This window comes from Giraffa tippelskirchi, chromosome 8 (assembly GCF_054371585.1).
Source record: "Giraffa tippelskirchi isolate mGirTip1 chromosome 8, T2T-mGirTip1v1.2.pri, whole genome shotgun sequence".
NCBI lineage: Eukaryota > Metazoa > Chordata > Mammalia > Artiodactyla > Giraffidae > Giraffa > Giraffa tippelskirchi.
The window spans coordinates 53,932,945-53,956,876 of record NC_137282.1 but is presented as its reverse complement, the minus strand read 5'-3'; the positions used below and the strand labels follow the sequence as shown (position 1 = coordinate 53,956,876).

The window sequence follows — 23,932 nt, the reverse complement described above, 5'->3', positions numbered from 1 at the left end:
TTGGTATAGTTTCTTCGTGTTTCTTAGGCTTGGATTGGTGAGTTTGCAGTTTTCATTAAATTTGAAAAATATGGAACCATTTGGAAGATTTCTCAACCATCATTTCTTCAATTTTCTGTTTCTTTTCTGTTTTCTTTCTCCTTTCTCTCACCTCTCCTCTGGGGACTTTTCCATACATAGTAGATCACCTGAGGCTCACGGATGATCAGTAGCTTTGTTTTTTCCTCTCATCATTTCATTTTAAATATTGCTTCCAGGGCAATATTTAAATTCATTAATCTTGTCTTCAGCAATGTCTAACTTGGTGTTAATACCATTCCATATGGCGTTTTTTCCCCCAATTCAGTTTATTTTCAACTCTAGATGCTTTACTTGGGCCTTTCCTATATTTTCTACATTGCTAATGAACTTTTTGAATACATGGAGTAGAGTTAGAATAACTGCTTGTCTGATATTTTTAACATCTTGGTTGGTTTTGAACTGCTTTTGAATGATTGATTTCTCTCCTCTTTATGAATCACATTTTCTTGTTTATTTTCAATTGGATGTCAGACATTCTTAATTTTAATGCCTCGGATGCTGGTATTTTTGTATTCTTATATGTATTTTTAAACTTTAGTCTAGGATGCAGTTAATTTACTTGCAAACTATTGATCCTCTGCATCTCACTTTTAAGATCTGATAGGAAAGACTAGAGCATATTTAGTCCACGGCTAATTATACCTCATTACCGAGGCAAGACTCTGAGAGTACTCTGCTCAAGGATCCGCGAATCACAAGGTTTTCCTGTATGGCTCTTGGGAACGCACACCATATCCATTCCTGTGTAAGTGCCAAGTTTCATTTTTGTCTAATAATTTCAGGAATCTTTTTCTTCAGTCTTGGGTGCTTTCCTCTCGTGCATGCACTGACAGCTCTCTGCTGAATACTTGAAGGGGATCCTCTGAAGATTTCTGGGGTCTTTCTAGGTGTGGCTTTCTCTCCTTTGGTGTTGTCCTTAAGCTCTGGGCTTCCCTATGGCTCAGACAGTAAAGAACCCGCCTGCAATGTAGGAGGCCTGGGTTCAATCCCTGGGTTGGGAAGATCCCCTGGAGAAGGGAATGGGTACCCACTCCAGTATTCTTTCCTGGAGAATTCCAAGGACAAAGGAGCCTGGCAGGCTACAGTCCATGGAGTAACAAAGAGTCAGACATGACTGAATGACTTTCACTTTCACTATAACCTCTAGTCACCTTGGTCTCCCTAGATTCCTAGTTGTATCTCCTTAGCTTTGAGTGTCTGCCGAGCTTCTCCTGGGTTTTTAATCTTTGTGCTGCGGTCTGCAAATTCTCTCAAGACAGCGATCGGGGACAGCCATAGAGCTCATGTTGCTTATTTCCCATTTCTCAGAGCTCTCTTTCTTCACTGACTAATGCTTAGTGTTTTAACAACAATTGTTTCATGTATTTCTCTGGTTTGTTTCCATTGCTGCTGTTATTGCTACTGAAGGTACTTGGTACCCCATCTTGGCATCTTGGCTGGAAGGGAAAATCCCTCAGCTTTAGCTGTTTCTATAATTTCTGAATGTAATTATCATTCAGCACTTTGCTATTCAATGACACTGATGAAAATAAGCCAGACTGTCCAAAAATGGGCTTACTCTCTAGTGAGTTTGGATTTGTGTGGCATTTATAACACAGATGAAGCCCTTACCATCAGTACTGCCTAGTGGGGTCTTAGGAGAAACCACTAGGCACTGTGTGGTTAGAACCAATGACCTGGTTTTGATCCTACTCCTCCCTATCTCCTCCTGAGGTTGGATCATCCTTATCCTGCCCCAGGCTGGTCATCACGTCCAAGTGAACGCATTGTGTCTGGGAGCCTGCTAACCAGGCAGAGTCCTCATGCCCCATTCTCATCATCATCTTTCACAAGTCTGTTTCTTTGAATTTAAACCTTATGCTTTATACACCACTGTTAACTAGGACAACAATCTTTGTCTTAGATGTTAGGCCATGATATTTACTTTTATTTGTTACACTCCACTCATTTAGCCTGGTTCATTTTTAATGATACACCAATTGCTAAGCCACACTAAATTCAATGCCCCTCTTAAGTTCCCTGTCCTTAGGAACAAGTCTCAAATTTCCCAATTCTCTTTATTTTTTATTCATTTGGGCCACAATAGCCAGAGATTCTATTTCCTTCTCACTAAATCTATGTCGCTATCATGTTACTTCATTAAATATTAACAGATTAATATACAAGTATCTCTTTATTTCCTCTAACTCTGAACATAAATGGGAAAATAATAGACTTTCTGAGAATAGTCACATTTTAGGGAGAAAACTGACCACACAAAGATATCTAAAATGTTTGATTTAAAAGCAATAGAACAGATGTATTTTGACAGTTCTAATCCTGAGTTTCCATAGAGTTCAACTACGATAAAAATAAACCACAAATGGGAGCATTCATTCACATTTTGGAACTCTTCAAACTAATACATCCAACTGTTTTAATATTCTGTGACAAAATCGTTTTACTGTAAATGAGGAAAAGGTAACTGAAGTCCATGTTAGCTAAGGAAAACATTTCACTTTGCTTCTGCCATTATGTTTTTCTGATGCTCATAAACCAAGTAATGAGTGTTTTAAAGTTTAAAAAGTATGTGGGGCCATTATGAAGATATAGTTTGCTAGGAAATTTGTCACAGGAAAGTGTGCTGCACGTCTCCCCATAAAGAGAAATTATTGTTTCAGATGATGAGGTCTATAAAAAGCTCTCTCCATGTAAAATTCGGGTGTTTTACCTTCACATTTCTGCTTTTGTTTGGATCATAAAAGTTAAGGACACTTGAAGAACATCACTAAATTTCAACAGTTGCTATAACAAACACATTCTTAGGACCCTAGGTTTCAGATGGTAACGCTGTCTTCATGAAATCTGAGGCTGTTTCTGTGTCCTCAGCCAATCTTTTAATTGCTCTAGTTTGTTTGGTTCTGGTATAAGCTATTCTCATCTTTAAAAAGTAATAACTATTTATCAGTGTTGGCTTAATGACAATCTTCTCAAATCACTCCTATAGCTTATCTACCTTCCCTTCCCACATATTCCCCTACCATTTACCATGGTACCTTACTAAATTATACAAAGAATGACAATAATGTGATATTGACCTTTATGCATGCTTGTGTATTTGTATTTTTATAAGACAATTCTTATACAAGCAAATACATTTATAACTATGTACAAATATGCCCTAAAGGCCCTTTGCCTTGACCAAAGATTATCCCCTTTGTCTAAAGCCATCAGAAAGGCCAGTGCTCCGTATAAGCAAAGACGACACCCTGAGAATCAAAATTCTACTTTAACTATTGGAATAAAAGTCTTTCTAAAATGCTTTGTCTTCTAAAATTACTAGTAATCATTTAACATTTTCTTGATGACAGGCAGCATTATGACCATCAGTGATTAGAATAAATGAAACAGCCAAAACACTGAATGGCCTCTGACATTTTTTTCTTTCTTGTGTCCTTATATTTACTTCTTCTAACTCTTCTGTCTTTTCACTTTGCCATCAGGATATCTATTTGCCCTTCTTATCACAGATCTGTGTGCCTGCTTACAAGAGTAACTCCGTGCATTTTTTAATTTGTTACTTGAAATCTGATGAAGGCCGGGAAATCCAACGGTCATAGTTGTTAAGCTTTGTCTAAAATACAGAACGGCTCTTGTGATGTCGATTTTAGCTGTTGTAGACCATTCTGCCTCTTTCTCAGTAGTCTCCATTAATAACAAAAACTTTACCAATTCAATGCATCTGGATATGTGGGGATGAATTTTACACTGGGGATAACTGAAGTTCAGGTTAATGCACTGAAAACAGTCAGAAAGATGTTATTGCTAGAAAATTCTGAGAATTTTTATCAGACTTCTTTCTTAATTCTCATTATATAACCCAAAGCAGGAGAGAAGTTTTGAATACCAAAATACCATAAATCAGTATAAAATGGTATAAATCGTAAATTTATTGTTTTATTACTCGAAACACCTAAAGACCCAGACATATCTCAGCAGCTCATCCAGCTGACTTGGTTATGTGAGACACAGAGCCTGTGTCTTTAATCACCAATTTAAATACAAAATCCATGCTTTAGGAATCGTGGAACTGGGTAATGACATCAAAATATGCATCCTAAAAATTACTGATGAGTCTGAAAAATGAAAAGAAAATAGTTCTCCCACAATTCCTTTCTATCAATTTTATATCATATTGACTACATATTCCCATCAGAATCAAAGGACCAAAAAAAGAATCACAAATTGTGACCATTTGAAGATGCACTGTTAACTGCTTAGTGACTGACGGATGTTTATAAATATAAAAGACTGTTATTCATAAGAAAAACATATGGACAGATACACTAGTTCAGTTAAATGTTTGTGTTTCAGCATTATTTCTCAGCCAAGCATAGGGCTTAGTAGAGGGGTACAAAGAAATAAATGGAACCTGGTTTCTGCCCTTAGAGGTCTTATAGACCAGATTCTCTTCTAGAGGACATCCTTAGTAACTTGAAGTGAGTGAAGTCACTCAGTTGTGTCCGACTCTTTGCGATCCCATGGACTATAGCCTACTGGATTCCTCCGTCCATGGTATTTTCCAGGCAAGAATACTGGAGTGGGTTGCCATTTCCTTCTCCAGGAGATCTTCCCAACCCAGGGATTGAACCCAAGTCTCCCGCATTGTAGGCAGACGCTTTACCGTCTGAGCCACCAGGGAAGTTCTCCTTAGTAACTAACAAGGAATAATTGAATAACTGGAGACACTTATCCTTAAATATGATGTTGAGATGTACAGTTCTTGGTACGTGACATGTCTTTTTTTCCTCTGGCTGCTTTTAAGATTATCTCTTTATTTCTGATTTTGAGCAATTTGATTATAATGCACCTTGGTATAACTTTTTCATGCTTCTGGTACAGTTTCTTGAGTTGCTTAGATTTGAGTTTGTGGTTTTCATTAGATTTGGAACGTTTTCAATCATTATTTCTTCAAATAGTTTTCTCTTTCTCCTTTCTCTCTCTTGTTTAGGACTCCAGTAATACATATATATCAGGCCACTTGAAGCTCACTGATGCACTGGCCATTTTTTTTTTCCTGTGTATTTCATTTTATATAGTTTACAATCGCTGTCTTTCAGTTCACTAAACTTTTCTTCTGCAATGTCTAATCTGCTATTGATTCCATTCCACGTGTTTTTCATTTTAGATGCTACATTTTCAACTCCAGAAGTTTTATTTGTGTCTATAAATTTTTCAGATTTCTGATTAACTTTCTTAACATGTAGAATATAGAGTTTAACTTCTGAAGCAAAGGTTGAAGTCTTACAATCAACATCTTCTAGCGCTCAAAGACATTTCTCCATTTTTAACTTGTTCTTATAAGAACCTAACCATTTGGCAAGTAAAAATAATAATTCATTAAAGAATCAAAATATGGCTAACTTGCCATCATCTAGATGGCTTTACATTTCAGATCAGACTCTGCTCTAGAGAGCATCCCTTCTCATCCCCTTTAATCCATCCTCCAAGGCAGGGGAGCTGGGTGGGGACTTGCTTTGGGTATTCAGTGACAACTCTTTGGCCTATGACATCCTGCATCTTTGAATCCAGCTTTGTGACTAACCTGCATGATGTGGAGGGAAGCCGCCCATGACTTTCTTCTTAAAGATGATGCACCAGGGACACACGGAGATGCTTTAACTTTCCCAGAGTCACAAAGCTAAGAAAAGTTTTGAACTGTGACCTGAGTCAAAGCCTCCTAACTTTAGATGGAGGTTCAGACTCAGGGCAAGATCAAGGAACTGATTTCCATGACTGTCTCTTTCTTAGCTCTACAAGGCTATCCTCTGGCATTCTGCCTGGTGAGACTCTAATATTGAAACTTTTCTTCCGTTGAAAGCAAAGGACAAATTCACTTCAATCCCTGCTCCACCTGAATTCTTAAGGGACAACATTAGGGATGCCTTAAGGGCAGAGAGGGAAAGGAATGATTCTGTTCATTCCTTAAACTCATAAGAGAAGAGATCAGCCTGCCATGCATGAGTAAGTAGTCAGCTCCCGGGAAGTATCATCAGGGGTTGGGTCCCAAGAGCTGGAAGGTCACACCCAGGAAAGACAGTGCTTCAGCTGAGACTGTAGAAATGGAAAAGATGATGGCAGGGACAGAGAAGTGACAAGGGGCAGGTACTGGAAGATCTGATAAGAGAAGGTATTATTACAGGACAATACTGAAGCCAGTATGTGTGGTACCCATGGTACTGAGCTTCTGAGAGTGATCTAGAGCTATGAGTCTGTATCAATACTGTTTTGGAGAAAAAATGAATGGTAAAGAAAGGAGTGATGTATGAATATTCCAAAACTCCAAGCACTGATATTAAATGAATGGAAAATGGAAGGCTGAGGTTTAAACTCTCTCTCTTGATATTTCCCCCATATTCCCTCATTCTTCTAAGAGGTTAACACTCTTTTATGTAAAAAGGCAATTTAGCTCATGGAGCTAGAAGTGACCAAACTCAAGAATTCTTGGTTATCATGAATCCCTCCTTTCTACCCAAAAGGAAGGTCATGAACACTTTCTGTGAGAACCCACCAGGAAGACTGTGTGTTTATAAAAATCCAGAGAAAAAGACCCTCCCTTGTATCTTTCCCAATTGTGCAATTGCTTTACTTTAACATTTTGCCAAAGATAACTGGTCACTATTCTTCCCTGTGATCCCATAATTTAAAAATGCAAGCAGTTCTTTTTGTTTGGGGACAAGACCAGCTACGATATTACAGGATTCACAGGGGTTTTTATACGAGAAGTTTGGGCATCAGCTCTGTCAGTGACAGTGCTTTGAAAAGCCTCGACATGTTCCCAGTCACCTCTGAAAATAAAGGAACTCAGCTACACAGACAGAATGGAAAGCATATCACAGCATCTTCCATGACTATCCTGACATCTATTCCTCTGGTTTTGCAGACATCTTCAAGGACCCCCTTAAGATTTTTTTCAAAGAAATATGTTTCTAAGTCCAACAGTTCACTGGAACTCTTTTTTCTCTAACATCCTTAGAAAACCTGATTAGAATAGCACGTCTCAAAATTGGACTTCTCTTGTTTTCTAAGAACCTTCTCGTGCTTCCATATTTCTTTCTTATTGTAACAAGCCAGTCATACCTTCCAGCTCCCTGCAGCCAAGTTCTGCAGGGCGCCCGCCGCCCCTTCCAGCGTGTCTGCGTTTGAGCACTCAGAGAGCAGTGTGAGGTAGGGTTTGACTATGGATGGGTGCCACAGCATCTGGATCCCTTTTGGTGGTTCTGCACAGTCTGGAAGAGGTCCTACTCCATCCCACTGGTGGAAGAGAAATGAGAGAGTAAGCATCTTTAACATCATCACACTTCCCAACATTGCCCTCTGCAGACATCAAAGATGAAAACCAAAGCAAGCTGTCATGACATTTGGAGAACTGCAGGCAGGATATGGTATTAGCAGTCCAAGGACCACCAAAAATGGGAGAGCTGTTCCTGCCCACCAAGAGCTTCTGACGGAGGGTGGAGCAGGTACCTAAGTGAATGTAAGTGGCAGTAGAACAGTTAAGTGCTCTGAGAACAATTCTAGCAACTGCTACAGGGAGGAAGGCGAAAAGGTGTGCTAATTCTGATTGGGCAGGATGAAGGCTACAGATCAAGGCAGCATACTTTACAGTAAGCTAAGCATACGATAGGCATAGCATAGGAGTTAGAGACTATCAAGTGCCCTCACTTCTTACACGCAAGTGTTAGCTGTGATAGATTTCTAAATCACTTATAAAATACATATTTTGTCATTGCATCTATAAGCATCAAACTAACGACAGAATGTACAAAAGAGAGAAGAATGTTACGGTTTATTAGATACTCAGCCATGAGCTATAGGCAAATTTTGATCTTATAGAAATTCTGATGTTTGCTTTGAACTGAGTCTGAGTTAAAATATGTAATTAAAAATTAACTGCACAAACATTTTAAGTTATGGATTATATGCAAAAGGCAAATGAATAGAGCCTTACAAATGACAGCTATGAAGATCATGTAGCAATTTGGATCAATGTTTACAATAGAAGTTAAATAAACAAAGCAGGACACAAAGTTGTAAGGGGCTTGTGCTGGGTACCAAGTAAAATGTATCACAAAAATATGTAAGGATAATAAATATTTATTTATAAAGTGTGTATGTCTTTCATTTTTTCTACATTACTAATAGCCTGTTCTATTACTCTTATAATTTAAAAAATATTGAGTTCCAGTAATGATTCTGATCTTTGATCACCTTTAGCCTTTATCTTTCATTAAAAATAAAGGCAATGGTATAATGAAGGTAGAAATGAAGTAATATGTGTAGAAAATATATTCCCATATTCATTTTTGAGAAAAGCCATAGTAAACAGAAGGATTATTTTATAGTACTATGTCAGGAATATTAAGTTATTTAACTCCTTATTTGTATTTATTAATGATTGCTGAACACATAATCTAAATGACATATATACTAAACTTTTTCACAGGTATTTTATGTACATAAATATATGTGCATGTGTGTCCATATACATGTATATATATCTATGAAGACAAAACTGTATTTCAGAATCTGTTAGTTCCTTCATTCTGAAATTTTACCTGGAAGAAAATACAGCTCATGTTGTATCCTTGTAACAAAAATAGAAGTGTTGATAGAAATAATAAAAGTTTTTTTAACAGACATTAAGAATTGCAAGAATCTCATCACTTATTTTCCAAGAGAAAAATTAAAAAGTCATACCTTCTTCTTCTCTATTATGATACAGCTTAACTTAAGGCTAAAGCACAGAGATGAACGACGTTCCGTCAATGGGTGAGACATCCCATTAAAGGTCATTTTCAATGAGAGTGTCCCTCAATTTCGACTTTATAACAAGAACACTCAAAGTGGAGACCTTCCTGTTCTTTCAACCCAAGCCACTTCTAAACTGTTCAAAGAAAACTTTACACCTGTGCACAGCCTATCAATGAAACCAGTCCATCTCTTTTAAATACACACACACACACACACAAAATTGAAAGTGACCCAGACTTGTCACATTGCTCCTGGTTCATTATTTGAGGCTGGCTCACTACACTGGATAGAAAGAGAGCAGCAGGCAAAAGGAAACAGTCCTTTCGCAGATTTGTTAACTTCGATGCTGAAGCAGGAGTGATGCTGGCTCCTCAAAAGAAGCCAGCTGGGGGACTGAATTTCTCTGCTACTGCAACAGGAAATGGAAAATTCTTTCTTTTTTTTTTTCCCCCATTTTTGTAGTGACCCAAGGACAAAAGAGCAGACAAAACCAAGGAGGGTCTTGAAATGCAGGAACGGAAAAAACAGACCCTTATCATCTTTGCCTCCTCCATGTTGTAACTATTAACGGATTTCTGGTCCTCCTGAGCAGTATAACCTGTCTCCCCTCCTACCCCCCAGGGAGAAGGTATTTGTCTTATTCTTCCCCCCACCCAGTATACGTGCCTCATCCAATCAACAAATGACCCGCAAGACCCCTATCCCACTCCTTGTACCCTGGTTATAAAAGTGGACTAAGGACCCCTGTTCAACGTCGGTTCTCCCTTGAGCTGGTCCGCTGTTCTAACAGCATCTCCCACTCTAATAAACTTTATTTCCCTCTCATTCTGTCTCATGTTTGGAAATTCTTTTCCAACCCACGCACGGACCACAATTTTGTCATCTCCTTAAAACTCTGAAGCTATCATTTTCATATAAAGATTTAGATTTCACATAAACATTCAACTCAACATGGATGAAATTTCCCTCTCCTGTAAGAGCCAACATAACAGAGGGAGGTATAGAGAAGCACTGTTTGCATGCTTATTACAACATGTGACAGACAAACTATAAAAACTGCAAAAAAAAAAAAAAGCTGTGTTATCATTTGCTGGGTTTCAACTGGTTCTTTTTTTCTAATTTCTGTGCAATAAAACAGGATAAATGGCTAAACCAGTAGATAGTTTTCCTCCATTCTGACATGTGATCTATGTAGATCTTAAATACTTTACATTACAATCCTTTCTCAATGGCTACAGAGACAATCTGAAGGCAATAAAAGGAAAACTGATGTGAACCCGGATAGCCTTTGATGGCAATGAGAGGAGTTCAAAGGGGATTCTGTGCTATTTCAGAATGCTGATGACACCTTGGCACATCAATACAGAGAAAAAAGAACTATCTCAAAGCCAGGGTATGCTGCCTTTATCTGGGTACTTTCCTCAAACTTTTATTGAGTTAATAGAGAAAGAAGTATCGATCGACTGTCCATTATAAAATAGATTTTGATCACCTATGTAAGACTGGATGTCTTCTTTAAGAGCTGTGCTAACACCTGATGTCATGTCGCCTAGCCAATCAATACCCACAGGACTATAGTGTCATGGTGACACCAGAATCAGACTGAAGTCATGAAACAATCCCGCAGTTGTACACTGTTAATGCCAACCTTCTCCTAGAGCAAAGATCCACAAGAAGTCAAGGGATAATCAACTCTTTTACCAAAATACTGGAAATACATCATTTATAAATTTAAATACAAGATGCATTTATCCTAAAATTTCTTCAAAACTGCCACAGGGGTTGAAGAAGGCAAGCACTAGCTAAGTCTTTAACACAGCCAAAACACTGATCACCCAGCTATTTTTAGTCCTGAGAACACAGAACTCAAATTTATAAGTAAGCCTTATGCAAGCTGTATTTGTTTTTTTAACTCTTTGTTTTTAACTTTTAACAGGGCATATTACCAAAGTTTCCCTAAGAACTTGAAATATGAAAATAATATATAAAGAAACAAAATGCTGCCTGGTCAGGAGGGAGAACTTTCTGTGTCCTGAACCCAAGGCACAATCAACAGAGAAAGTATTTCCAAGAAACCAACAGGCTTTCTGTTGATCATATTGGCTGCATCAATGCCAAGTGGTGACATACAAACACACACTCACACACAAGGAAAGAGGCTCTCAATAGACATGGAGTCTGCCAGGCCCTTGGACCTCCAGCCTCCAGAACTGTGAGTAATAAATGTCTGCTGGGTAAGCCATGCGGTCTCGGGCATTCTGTTACCGCAACCTGAGCTGAGCAAGACCGTCACCACGGCAAGCACTGAGACGACGCGGTCTCAGAGACAGGAGGACCCTCCAGCTACACCATGACTTTCTTGGCATGGAGCTTTCTGGAGGACAGGCTGGTAGCAAAGAAGATGTGTGTGAGGCAGGATTATACTGAGAGTAGATTACAGAACAAACAGGCTGACTTGTCACCCGAAGTAGCACCACATTCAATACCGTATCGTCAGAACTTTTTTTTCAGTTATGTGTGTATTTATCAGACTATTTTCCACTGTAAATTATTACAAGATATAGAACATAGTTTTCTGTTGTTGTTGGGTTGGTAAGTCCAACTCTTCTGTGACCCCATAGACTATAGCCCGCCAGGCTCCTCTGTCCATTGGATTTCCCAGGCAAGAATACTGGAGTGGGTGGCCATTTCCTAACCTTAACCCTAACCCTAAATCTTCTCCAGGGGATCTTCTTGACCCAGGATCAAATTCACATCTTCTGCACTGGCAGGCGGGTTCTTTACCACTGAACCACCAGGGAAACCCCACAGTTCTCTGTGCTATATGGTAAATCCTTATCATGCTTATATTAACATGTAGTAGCGTAGGATTCTTGCCTGGAGAAGCCCACGGACAAAGAAGACTGGCAGGCTACAGTCCACGGGGTTGCGAAGCGTTGGACATGACTGAGCGACTAAGCACAGCACAGTGTGTATCTGTTAACCCCAATATTCCTAATTTATCCCTCCTCCACTTCCCCTTTGGTAACCATAAGCTTGTCTTCTGTTCTGTGAGTCTGTTCCTGTTTTGTAAATCAGTTCATTTCTACTACTTTTTAGATTCTATATGTAAGTGATATCATAGATTTGTCTTTCTCTGTCTGACTTACTTCACTTAGTGTGACCACCTCCAGGTCCATCCATGTTGCTGTAAATGGCATTATTTCATTCCTTGTTTATGTACCAGTATTTTTCTTTACTGGTTTTAAATGAATAATTGATATCAATAAAATGAATCAGTGAAAAGTTTATATCATTTACTTCTTAAAATTGCCAGAATTAAAAACACGTATTATCTCTCTCTGAGAAGGTAGTGCTCAAATATTTTTAAAAAAGAAGAGAATAAGATGCCCCCATATTAGATGCCAAGTGGCTGCTGAAATCTCTACATGACGCTTTCTGATGTGGTCATGGTCAGGGAAGAAGAGACACACTGGCCACTGATTGTAAGGGGCGTCTGCTGAGAAAGAAAAACACACAGCTGTGGGAATGGGCTCAAGGTGTGATTTAAAAAAACACAAACTTTCTTTAGAATGGCTTTTAATACTTTTACTTCTCCTTAGGACTTAAATTCTATTTAAAAGATTTTTCTTGGGACTTCCCTGGTGGTCCAGTGGTTAAGAATCCACCTTGCAGTGCAAGGAGCTCGAGCTTGACCCCTGGTCTGGGAACTGGTGGCTTTCCAGGTGGCACAGTAGCCAAGAGCACACCTGCCTGCCAGTGTAGGAGACGTAAGAGACTCGGGTTCGATCCCTGGGTCAGCAAGATACTCTGGAGGAGGGCACGGCAACCCACTCCAGTCCTCTTGCCTGGAGAATCCCACGGACAGAGGAGCCTGGTGGGCTACAGGCCATGGGGTCGCAAAGAGTCAGACTCGACTGAAGCAACTTAGCACTTGTGCAGGCATGGGGAATAAGGTCCCACACGCTGTGGGGCAACCAAGCCCACAAGCACAGCTACTGAGTCTGCTACAACAACTAGAGAGTAGGCTGTGCCATGCAACCAAGACTCGATGCAGCCAAATAAATAGATACATATTAGAAAAAACATTCCTCTCTCAGTTGCTTTGAGGATGGAATCATGGAAGCCATTTGTTCCTCATATGAAGAGAAAGGTCTGACTTAGAGATGAAAATCAGAAAGTTAAAAACCGGAAATTAACGACCTTCGTACAACGTTCTCTGCACACATGGGATTTTTTAGGGCATGGCAGCTCACAAGTCCGGTTATTACATTCATAAAAGTCCCTACTGAATAGAAGAATTAACAAGAGAATTTCAGCTGCTTCCTCTGCAAAAGCTTACAACCACTGCAGTTGGGCTTGGTACCATGGAGATGCTAACAGAACGGTCTCGCCTACACAGAAGAGGAATTTACATTTTGGGAGGAGTGCTAAAATACACAGCTCCTCTGCCATGGATGTCACAGCCATTCCAGTCTATGTACAGAAAAGCGCTCTCACTGCTGTGTCTTTGGAACACAAACAGAAAGGGCTTCTTCACCAGTGGAATGCATCTCTTCTGCCGAAACTTCTCCACCGAGAGAGCATGACAGTCCACATGTGTGTGGGTTCACTTTTCTTTTCAAGGGATTTCAGCAAAATAAATAGGCCAGAGATACTGCAAGAGAGAGGGAGTGGATTCACAGCGACAGGAAAATACTCCGATTTGAAAATCCCACTCTTGCTTCCCAGCTGAAGTCACACATCAGAGATACAGGAAGAGAAGATGACTCTAAAGTGGTAAACTGTCAGGGAATGCTCCTTCCTGCAGGGTTTGGGTAAATCAGGCTGCAGTCGGGACTGACTACTTTAAAAAGCAACACCCTAGACACAGATAGCTCAGTTGGTTAAGAATCTGGCTGCAATGCAGGAGAGCCTGGTTTGGTTCCTGTGATGGCAATATCTGCTGGAGAAGGGATAGGCTACCCACTCCAGTATCCTTGGGCTTCCCTTGTGGCTCAGCTGGTAAAGAATCCTCCTGTAATGCGAGAGACCGGGGTTCATTCCCTGGGTTGGGAAGATCCCCTGGAGAAGGGAAAGGCTACCCACTCCAGGATTCTGGCCTGGAGAATTCTATGGACTGTATAGTCCATGCGGTTACAAAGAGTTGGACACGACTGAGCGACTTTCGCTTAGACAAGGTCCATCCTCTGTTGACCACTTGCGCTTGACTTGGTTTGAACAGCAGTTACTAACTGATTTTGTCCTGAAGGGTTTTATTATCCCATTCAGCTAAGGGGGAAGGGGAGGAGGAAAGGGAGGGGAAGCAGGCAATAACGGTTATTCAAAAAACTCCAAGCAGGGACTTCCCTTCTGGTTCAGGGGAAAAGACTCTGAGCTCCCAGTGCAGGGACCCAGGGATGCCCCCTGGTCAGGAAAGGAGATCCCACATTCTGCAACTAAGAGTTCACTAAAAGGATAATAATAGAAATGACTGAGATGTCTGCTTTTGACAAGGGCAGGCTAGGTAACTCAGACCACCTTTCCCACTGATAACAAATTGAGTCAAGTATTTTAAAATATCTGCTCGCAGGAATCAGTGAGCTAACAAGACAGTGAAGATCTTTAAGAAGGAGGAAAGTATCAAGGTGGGCAGCTACTTACCCTCAAGGGCCATTCCTGACCAGAGCAAGGACTAAAAGACAGGGAAAAAACATAATTAACAGCCTAAGGGGATAAAAGGAATCTAGCCTCATTAAAAAAACAAAAAACAAAAAACCAAGTAGCTTGGCAAATCTTTTATGTTGTAGTTTAGGATCATGTAGGCAGGCCCTCGAGGAATAGTGATGACCTCAAATTCCTTAAATCCCTATAATAAAATGAAGTTAAACTGAGATTGCCATTGACTCAAGTCTCTGGCCAGAATTAAGCAAAAACACTTTAGAATCAAGCATGAACACTCTCTGGAAAAGATCACATTATCCTAGGCCTCAAATTATTTTGATAGCTTTTCATATAAAATGTCTCAGATTTAATAAAAAAATAACCAGGAACATGAGGCAGAAAGACTGTGTGAATGAAAAGTAATAAAGTCGACCATAGAAATAGAAAACATTTCATAAGAATCTGGATAAGGGAGCTATTTGAACCAGACTTTAAAATAACTAAGATTATTACATTCAATAAAGAAAAGATTGAGAACTTTGTTAGAGTACGAATATAGTTGAAAACATAATCATTGAAGTTACAGTTACATTGTATGAGTATGAAAGAAGATTAGATATATTTCAAGAGAAAAATAGTAAACTAAAATATAAATCAGAAGGAAATATCCAGACTGAATATAAAGAGTCACAGTTACAAAAAAAAAAAGGAAAAAGAAAAATACAGAATGGAGGGTAGTATGTATAAGAAATGAAATAAGGGAGTCTAATAAATAGGGAATTGGAGTTCAAAAGGAGACTAAGAAAGAACCAGGCAGAAGCAATATTTGAAGATATGGTGCCTGAGAGTTTTACAAAGCTTAAAAAGACCTTAAGTCACAGGTTCAAGAAGCTCTGTCAATGATAGAAAGAAGAAGAAGAAAAGGTCAGAAATTCTTCCATCCCTAAAGAAAACCATTTTCATAATATGACCTTGTTGCCTGTTATTTCTTCTATCATGAAGTGTAGCGTTTTGTGTAATTTCTTCAAAATTCCCAGGAGTCAACATGAAAATCATCTCTCTTTTGGCTTTTGACAGTTGGTTGGAGTTTTTTGCTTGTTCATTACTTATTTGGCCACACTGGGTCTTAGCTGCTGGGCACGTGATCTTTCATCTTTACTGCGGCATGTGGGGTCTTTCAATTGTGGCAGGCAGAATCTTTTTTTTAGTTGCAGCATGCGAACTCTCAGCATTTTGAAGAAATTCCCAAGAATTTCTTCTTGGGAAGAAATTTCTTCTCGGGTAGCTTGGGTGTCTGACTTCTCCTGGGAGATGTTCTGAAGATGACGATTACAGGGCAGCTGGACCGTGATGATGGCCAGCGACTTGTATTCACACGGCACAGCTGTCTCCAGGCGCCCCTTGTAAAAGATGTGGGTCCCTCTGCACTTGAGAGATTAGAAACCCGTCTTAAAGGCAAGGTCAGCTAGGGTGTTTCCCAAACAACGCTTCAGAACAGGAGATTCAGGGACAGCCTTGCTGACTCACCTCCGTGCCCCTGTGGATGCACACCCCTCAGGAGGAGGCTGGAGGGAGGATGGTGATTCTGTGGGCTCCAGAGATGGGACCAAGTGGCCGCTGTGCCCACAGAGGAGTGTTGTCAAGGCTGGTCCACATCACTGGCAATGTCTGGAGACACTTTTGGTTGTCACAACTAGGAAAAGAGGTGCTTTTGATTGGTGTCCACTGGGTAGAAGCTAGGGATGCGGATAAACATCCCACAGTGCCCAGGACAGTCCCATTACAGGGAACTGCCAGCATCCTCAGTCACTCAGTCGTGTCTGACTCTTTGCCACCCCATGGACTGTAGCCCTCCAGGTTCCTCTGTCCGTGGAATTCTCCAGGCAAGAATACTGGAGTGAGCTGCCATTTCCTTCTCCAGGGAATCTTCCTGACACAGGGATCCAAACCATGTCTCTTGCATATCCTGCATCGGCAGGCGGATTCTTTGCCACTGAGCCACCTGGGAAGCCTCACAACAGGGAACCACCCTGGCTCCTAATGTGAACAGTGTTGAGCCTGAGACACCCAGGTCTAGTCTGCAAGACAGAGTATTGACTGATGGCGTGGAGTACTGAATGATAAAATGTAAATACAAACCAAACGAGACACCAAAAAATAGAGAGTTGAGTCTGTAACGTCACTGAGTGTGGAAGAGCAGCATTTCTGGGTGATGGGATCTGTTTTATATGGGAGGCGTGTAAGAAGGAGGAGCATCTCTCTCATTCATGGGGAGCGGCAAAGGTCAGTCACCGCGCAAAAACGCGGAGGTGTGATCCTGGCAGGCACATACGATTTAGTGCTTCGAGGACATGAAATATCATGTCTTGAGTCACCAAGCTCCTGGCATATGGTGAGGTGACAGCAGAGTGAGACTACACTGCCACCAACCATGAGGGATAAGCGGCAGCTGAAATCAGCAGATGGTTGGAAAGGAAATGGCATTAAGCCACAAACGAGAAAGTATGGTTACTGATAAGGGAATGAAAACCACCTGGAAGAAAGAAAAACAACCTGGGATATTAGGAAACGAGGACTTAGAAGCATCAAGCATGTCACAAAGGGCAGATCCATCACATGATAATAAAGCAAATCACAAGGAGCTCACACTGTCGCTGGCATCCAGAGTGATGAAGACAATTTTTGGCTTATGTAGCCAAAGCCTTAAAAGCATTCTTTGGTCTTGATGTTTTACTTTCAAGATTTTATTCTTAGAAGGGATTAAGGATGTAGGCAAGACTTAAAACTACATGGACGTTTACTGAAGTTTACATTAGTTAAAATTTGGAAGCAATCTAATTTACGGATCATCAGAGACTGGCTCATACAACATGGTGGACCCCTATACTGGAATTCTTGGTAGCCCTTCCACATTCTAGGAGTCAGACAATAAAGAATCTGTCTGCAATGCAGGAGATACACGAGAAAACCCATTCCCATATTCTTGCCTGGAGACTTCCATGGACAGAGGAGCCTGGCGGGCTACAGTCCATAGGTCGCACAGAGTCGGACAGGACTGAAGCGAATAGGCACACACATTTCCCTGGACCGCAGCCTTCAGAGGACTGCCACCCTGCCCTGCTGTGCCAGGCTGCTGGCAGGAAATCCTACCAGAGGCAGGGAGGACCCTGCTGGGTGAGATGTGTCTCTTGGCACGTGACATACACACTGCTTTGAGGGAAGTTCTACTTACAAAGAGTTTCCAGAGAAACTGACAATTTCTTATAATTTAGCAATAGGCACTGAGCACAGAGTCAGAAATTAGTGAATTTGCAACGTCCTTTTGGACCGAAATATGATGCATGAAGGGCTTCCTTGGTGGTTTAGTGGTAAAGAACCTGCCAACTAAGGCAGGGGATGCTGGTTCGATCCCTGGGTCAGGAAGATCCCCAGGAGAAGAAAATGACAACCCACTCCAGTATTCTTGCCTGGAGAATTTCATGGACAGAGGAGCCTGGTGGGCTACAATCCATGGGGTTGCAAAGAGTTTGACAGGACTGAATGACTAACAATTTCACTTTATGCCTCTCTGAGGGATCTTAAATTTAAGAGAACATAAGAATTTGCATAAACAAACACTGACTTGGTCAGTTAGTGCCTTTTTGGATTTTATTTTTTCAATAATATTTGAAAAGATTACAAATGTAATGTCCATCATAGATAATTTACAAATACATAAGCACGAGAAGAGTCCATCAGTATCTTTCATCTTTGATGTTACTGCACTTTTTCTAGAAGCACATACTTTTTTTGTACATGCATGTATTTTATATTTGCCTATGATGTATTTTTACTAAATTGGCCAGATTTTATCTACATATATCTATGTCTATATACACACCTGCTTTTACATTTCTTTTCACTTCACTTTGTATTACACACTTTCTCTAATCACTCTCTACTCTTTAAAGCCTAACTTTATGAGCAGTAGAGATTCCAAACGATGCATTATATCTGATCATTTTTATAGCCATAAAGCTAGAATTCTATCTGTTTACATCCTCGTTAAACTTGATACTGTATTTTCTGGCACTTCAAAATATTTTTGTATTATGTAGGAGGAGCACAGTTTGAAAGAAAACCTTTTGAAAAACTATCATTTGGTTGAAGGAACTTTGAAGCCTCTTTATAAACAACAAAGTTCCTTTGTATTTTAACTTATGGTGGTTTCAGAAAAACTTTCTTAAAGAAATTCTTTGCCCCCCCTTAAAAGAATATTGTAAGAAGAACAATCAGACTGTATAGATTTTCATTTAGACTTCTGGAAAAAATCGTTAAGATTCTATTAATCATTTTAGCTTCCTCAACTTAGGAAAGAATCACTGATATCATAAATTACAATGTGAAGTCCAGCATTCTAAGGTGGAAAATCACATGCCATAACGTTCCATGGAAGCAGCTAACACCATGGAAGAAGGGCTCTATCTTGGGATGATGTCCGTGAATGTTCTCTTCTGACCCCTAGCTTCTCTGGCCCTTGTCAACTCCTCCTGCACACCTTGGCAGAGTTGGGGAAAGGGTTCAGTGTCAGGGCAGAGTCTTACTAAATGGACACCAGTGCAGGCATGGAAGCCATCAGAGGAATGTGCTTCAAAATCCAAGCCACAGACTAGAGGGAAAACCTGAAAGTCAGAGTGAATTCAACCTTACATTTTTTCTCCCTTTCTTTTTTCCTTCCTTCCTTCTTTTCTCTCTTTCCCTCCCTCACTCCCATACTCTTTCTTTCTTCTTTCTTTTTCTCTCTCTCTTTCCCTCTCTCTCTCCCCCACTCTTTCTCCCTGCCCCTCTCTCTTTTTCTCTCTCTCCCTCTCTTTCTCCTTTTTCCTCTCTCTTTCTTTTTGGCCAAGGCCAACATCATATTACCGTGTGTGTGTGCTCAGTCATGTCCAGTTGTTTTGTAATCCCATGGACTGTAATCCCATGGCTCCTTTGTCCATGGGATTTCCCAGGCAAGAATACTGGAGTGGGTCGCCATTTCCTTCTCCAGGGAATCTTCCTGACCCAGGGATTGAACCCATGTCTCTTGTATCTTCTCCATTGACAGGAGGATTCTTTACCACTGCGCCACCTGGGAGGCCGTATTATTGGACTTTCACAAATTGGATTTCCAAAGTTGCCTGGGCCCATCCATCCTAGAGGTTCTGAGTCATTAGGGTGCATGTGAGACTCAGGTGATAATGACCACAAGGCAGATTGGAGACCACTATATTTTCATACGTAGGGTTTTCTTCCTTTTGGCTTTACTAAGCTTGCCTCCCAGGGTAAAGCAGTGTAGGGACTGGGCCCCATGATATACAGTGCCTCAAAGGAAACCAGGAGAAGAATCCATATACCTTTGTTTGCCCACCTTTAACTTATTTGATACTGAGAATGTTCAGAACTCATCATGGTCTGGTGCCCAGAAGTACCAGGTGGGATATCTGAAGTGTCTGACATCCCTTCGTATAATACCTGGTACATGGTAGGTGCTGGCCGACTGGTCCATTCCCCTGGTGGGAGAGTTCTAAGTGGTTGAATTAAGAACCCCAGCACTGGGACTTCTCTGGTGATCCAGTGATTAAGAATCTGCCTTGCAATGCAGGGGACGTTGGCTTGATTCTTGGTTGGGGAACTAAGATCCCACATGTCACGAGGCAACTGAGCTTGTGCACTGCAAATTGAGCCTGTGCTCTAGAGACTGCGTGCTGCAACTAAGATCTGACACAAGGCAGATAAATAAATATTAAAAAAAAATTTTTTTTTTTTTTAAAGATCCACCATTCAATCCTCCCAAAAGGCAAAAGCTCCTGTGAATCAGAGAGAGATGTAAGACACAGAGAACTGACCCAGGACGGGAGAGAAAGCAGCATTGGGGGGTTTGCTTCTCAGAGTGGAGGGTCACAGTCAATGAGGCAATGAGCCTGTGTCTCCTAAATTATAGGTAAGTTTAAACTGGAACACACAGTTACAGAAGCTGTAGAAGGACCTGGAGCAGCCCTCAGGGACCACAAATAGCTTGAGAACCGGAGCCTACAGAAATGCTAATGCTGACACATTTGGGTTACATGTAGGAATTATATTTCAGGATGCATTTCCATTAATCCTGACTCAATAAAATAGTTCCTTTAACACACAATCAAAGTAAAACGATTTCAAAAATAGTTTAGAAAATAGCATGCTGTGATCTAAACAGATACTTTTGCATATTTATTTTGATTAAAAACCTGGCAAGGGGGTGTGTTGGGGATTCCATTCTACTTTCTCAGTCATCTACTCCTGAGAACACTCAGATCTTGGTCCATAGGACCCTGAGGAGCTGGAGATATGACCACAGTGTCCAGGGTGGGGTTGGAAACATGACCACAGTGTCAGAGGAGACAGGAAACCTCAGTAGCAGGGGTTTCCAGCCACCACAGGATGGGTGCTTTTTCACATTGCTCCCTCATTTGGGGGCCTTGTGGGTAAGGGCTTCTGCCTCCCAGAGGAGCTCCAAGAAGAGGGGTGGAGGCCTTCCTGATTCTGCCAAGGCTGACAGTCATAGCCCATGGGCCTTTACTGCAGGGCAACCAACCGACCTACAGCTGCCCGAGGTACAGGCCGTTTCATTTTGGAGCGGTCTCTCGAGCTGGACAGCTTTCTGAGTTCATCAGAATTGTCCCCCAGGGTCCAGCTTCTAATGTCATTCTGTTGGAAGGGCTGTGAATCACTCCATTTTCCAACAATAAGTGCAAGACTGCATATCCAAAAGTTTCCCAAAGAGATATAAAATACGTTGGGTTTTTGTGCCTCTCTCCTCAGCTTCCCTTCTCAGACCGCACCTATTCTGTGCAACTGTTCCACCTGCAAGGCAACTGCCTGAAGATCTCAATAGATGTGTGAATGGACACAGAAGAATCTGCACCTGCCATCTGACTCGACTCTGTGAGCTGGCAACTCAGAGCCTGCCCAGGACTCAAGGGCGTCTTCCTCTTTTTGAAATTTCCTATCTTGGCTTGGCTGGAGAACATGAGGGGAATCATTTAATGCTCCACTGTCGCAGCTGTGAAATCCCCAAGGGAAAACTGTGCAGCTGCATGAGTGATTTGACCGTGTGCTAGAATCACAGAGCTCTGTACCTGCAGACACAGACAAAACAGCCGTGCTGTAATTAGGGGAGGGGATAATTGCATGCAGCTGTGAGTCACCAATATCACCTGATCTTGGGATTTCTTTTTCTTCTTCTTCTTTCCCCAGCACCCGGAACTCTCCGCATCTTTGCCATTGGCCTCACCGCAGAGCAGCCCGTCCAGCTCATCGGTGCCCATGTGCTGTCCCTGAGACGTTTCTGCTGCCAGCCGGTATGAGAGATTCCTTAAAATGCACACACAGTTTTCAACGGTCTGGAGAATAAAAACAAAACAAAACAAAACAAAAAACGAGGAATGAATAAAAACTAACCAGTACTCCTCTACCCGCAAAAGCCATCCATCTTCACACAGACATTTTTTTCTTTGGATGCATTTAACTGCGGCTCCTAAAGTCTCCCTTGACAGACACAATGGAAAGAATTTAGAGAAGCTTGGAAAAGTCTGAAGATCTTTCCTCCCTTCAAAGAAACCACTTAGCAACAAGAGTTCCTGATAAACAGCTATCGCTGTTGACTGAAATTCACTTGTGAGCAAGAAAGAACCCATATCCAGGCATGGTCCCAGGTGGCATCCACTTACAGACAACAGCCATCTGGGGACTAAGGCTCAGAACCATTGACAGCAAGGATAATTGGATTTGCATTAGCTCTGGGAGGGTGACGCTAACACTTACTATCTACCAGGGCACTTTCTTAGTGAGGGGCAGGGGGGCCCGGCATGCTGTAGTCAAGGGGGTCACAAAGAGTTGGACATGACTCAGTGACTGAACAACAAGCGTACTTTCTGGGAGGAACACAGGGCAAGAGGTGCAAACCAGGCTTATTCCAGGCAAGCCAGGTTCTGTGGTCACCTGGGGACATATATGTTTCCAACCCAGTGATTTTCTTCAAGGTTGCTGCTAGTGCTCCTATTTCCTAAGCACAAGGGCTAAGCAGTAATTAGGGACATGGGAAGAACTGGACATCTGTAGAACCCTAGGTCTCTGACTACTGGACATGTGACTTGGACAATCCACCCATAACCTCCTCTGTAAGACGATCAAAATAGCGGCTGCTGTGTGGATTAGGCGAATTAGAGAATGTATATGTGATAGGCAGAATAGAGCTCTCTGCTCCAAAGATGTCCACATCTGGAACATGTGAATACGTTAGGTTATGGGATGGAGGGCATTGAGGGTACTCATCGGTGGGCCTTTGGATGGCAGATTATCCTGGATTGTCCAGGTGGGCCCTTGGAATCATCAGGGTCCCGTGAGCAAGAGAGGGAGGCAGAGAGAGTGAAACTGTATGAGACGGATGGGATCTGGCATTGTTGGCTTTAGAGATGGAGGAAGGGGCCACGAGCCAAGGAATGTGGGAGCCTCTAGAAGCTGTTACAGACAAGGAAACAGATCCTTCCTTACAGTTGCCAGAAGGAATGCAGCCCTGTCAACACCTTGATTTTACTCCAACAAGACCCATTCTGGGGACTTTCCTGGTGCTCTAGTCTGATCTCTGCTTGAGACTTCACCTTCCAATGCCGGGGCTGTGGGTTTGATCCCTGGTGAGGGAGTAAAGATCCCACATGCTTCTCAGCCAAAAACCAAAACACAAAACATAAAACAGAAGCAATATTAAATTTAATAAAGACTTTAAAAATGATCCACATTTAAACAAAGGAAAAAAGGGAAAAAGAGACCCATTCTGAACTTCTATAATGGTAAGATGATAAGTCTGTGTTTCTTAAATTTATTTTTGGCTGTGCTGGGTCTTCGTTGCTGCATGGGCTTTCCTCTAGTTGCAACAAGACGGCTACTCTCGAGTTGCAGGGCACGGGTTTTTCCACGTGGGGGCCTCTCCTGTTGTGGAGCACAGGCTCTAGGCACCGGCTTCATCAGTTGTGGCTCCCGGGCTCCAGAGTACACGCTCAACAGTTACACACAGGCTTTGCTGTTCCTCAGGATGGGGGATCTTTCTGGACCCAGGATCGAACCGTGTCTCCTGCACTGGTGGGTGGAGTCTTTACCACTGAGCAATCAGGGAAGCCCAGGTTTGTGTTTTTAAACCACCACGTTTGTGGCCATTTGTTACAGCAGCAACAGGAAACTAACCCAGTACGTACGTACCGAAAAGAGTTCCTGGCACACAGCAAGTGCTATACAGGATTTATATCACTAACAAAAGTGGAGACGGTCCCTCTGTGGAATGTGCAGAGCTTGTGACCTACAGCTAAGCCTGGGTCCGTGATTCAGTCTTGGCTCCACCATTTAACAAGCCATGTGACCCTGACCG

The 23,932-nt window shown here is 41.6% G+C and overlaps 1 protein-coding gene across 3 annotated transcripts in view; it reads right to left on the bottom strand.

Moving 5' to 3' along the window:
- Positions 1 to 23,932, bottom strand: part of CTNND2 (catenin delta 2) — a 1,052,534-nt gene that overhangs the window by 119,431 nt on the left and 909,171 nt on the right. For all 3 annotated transcript variants that reach the window (XM_081517461.1, XM_081517462.1, XM_081517463.1), the window contains 2 exons: positions 21,729 to 21,914; positions 7,201 to 7,374 (listed from right to left, as the gene is read on the bottom strand). In XM_081517461.1, the coding sequence (XP_081373587.1) occupies positions 7,201 to 7,374; positions 21,729 to 21,914 (360 nt within the window). The remainder of the gene's footprint in view (positions 1 to 7,200; positions 7,375 to 21,728; positions 21,915 to 23,932) is intronic.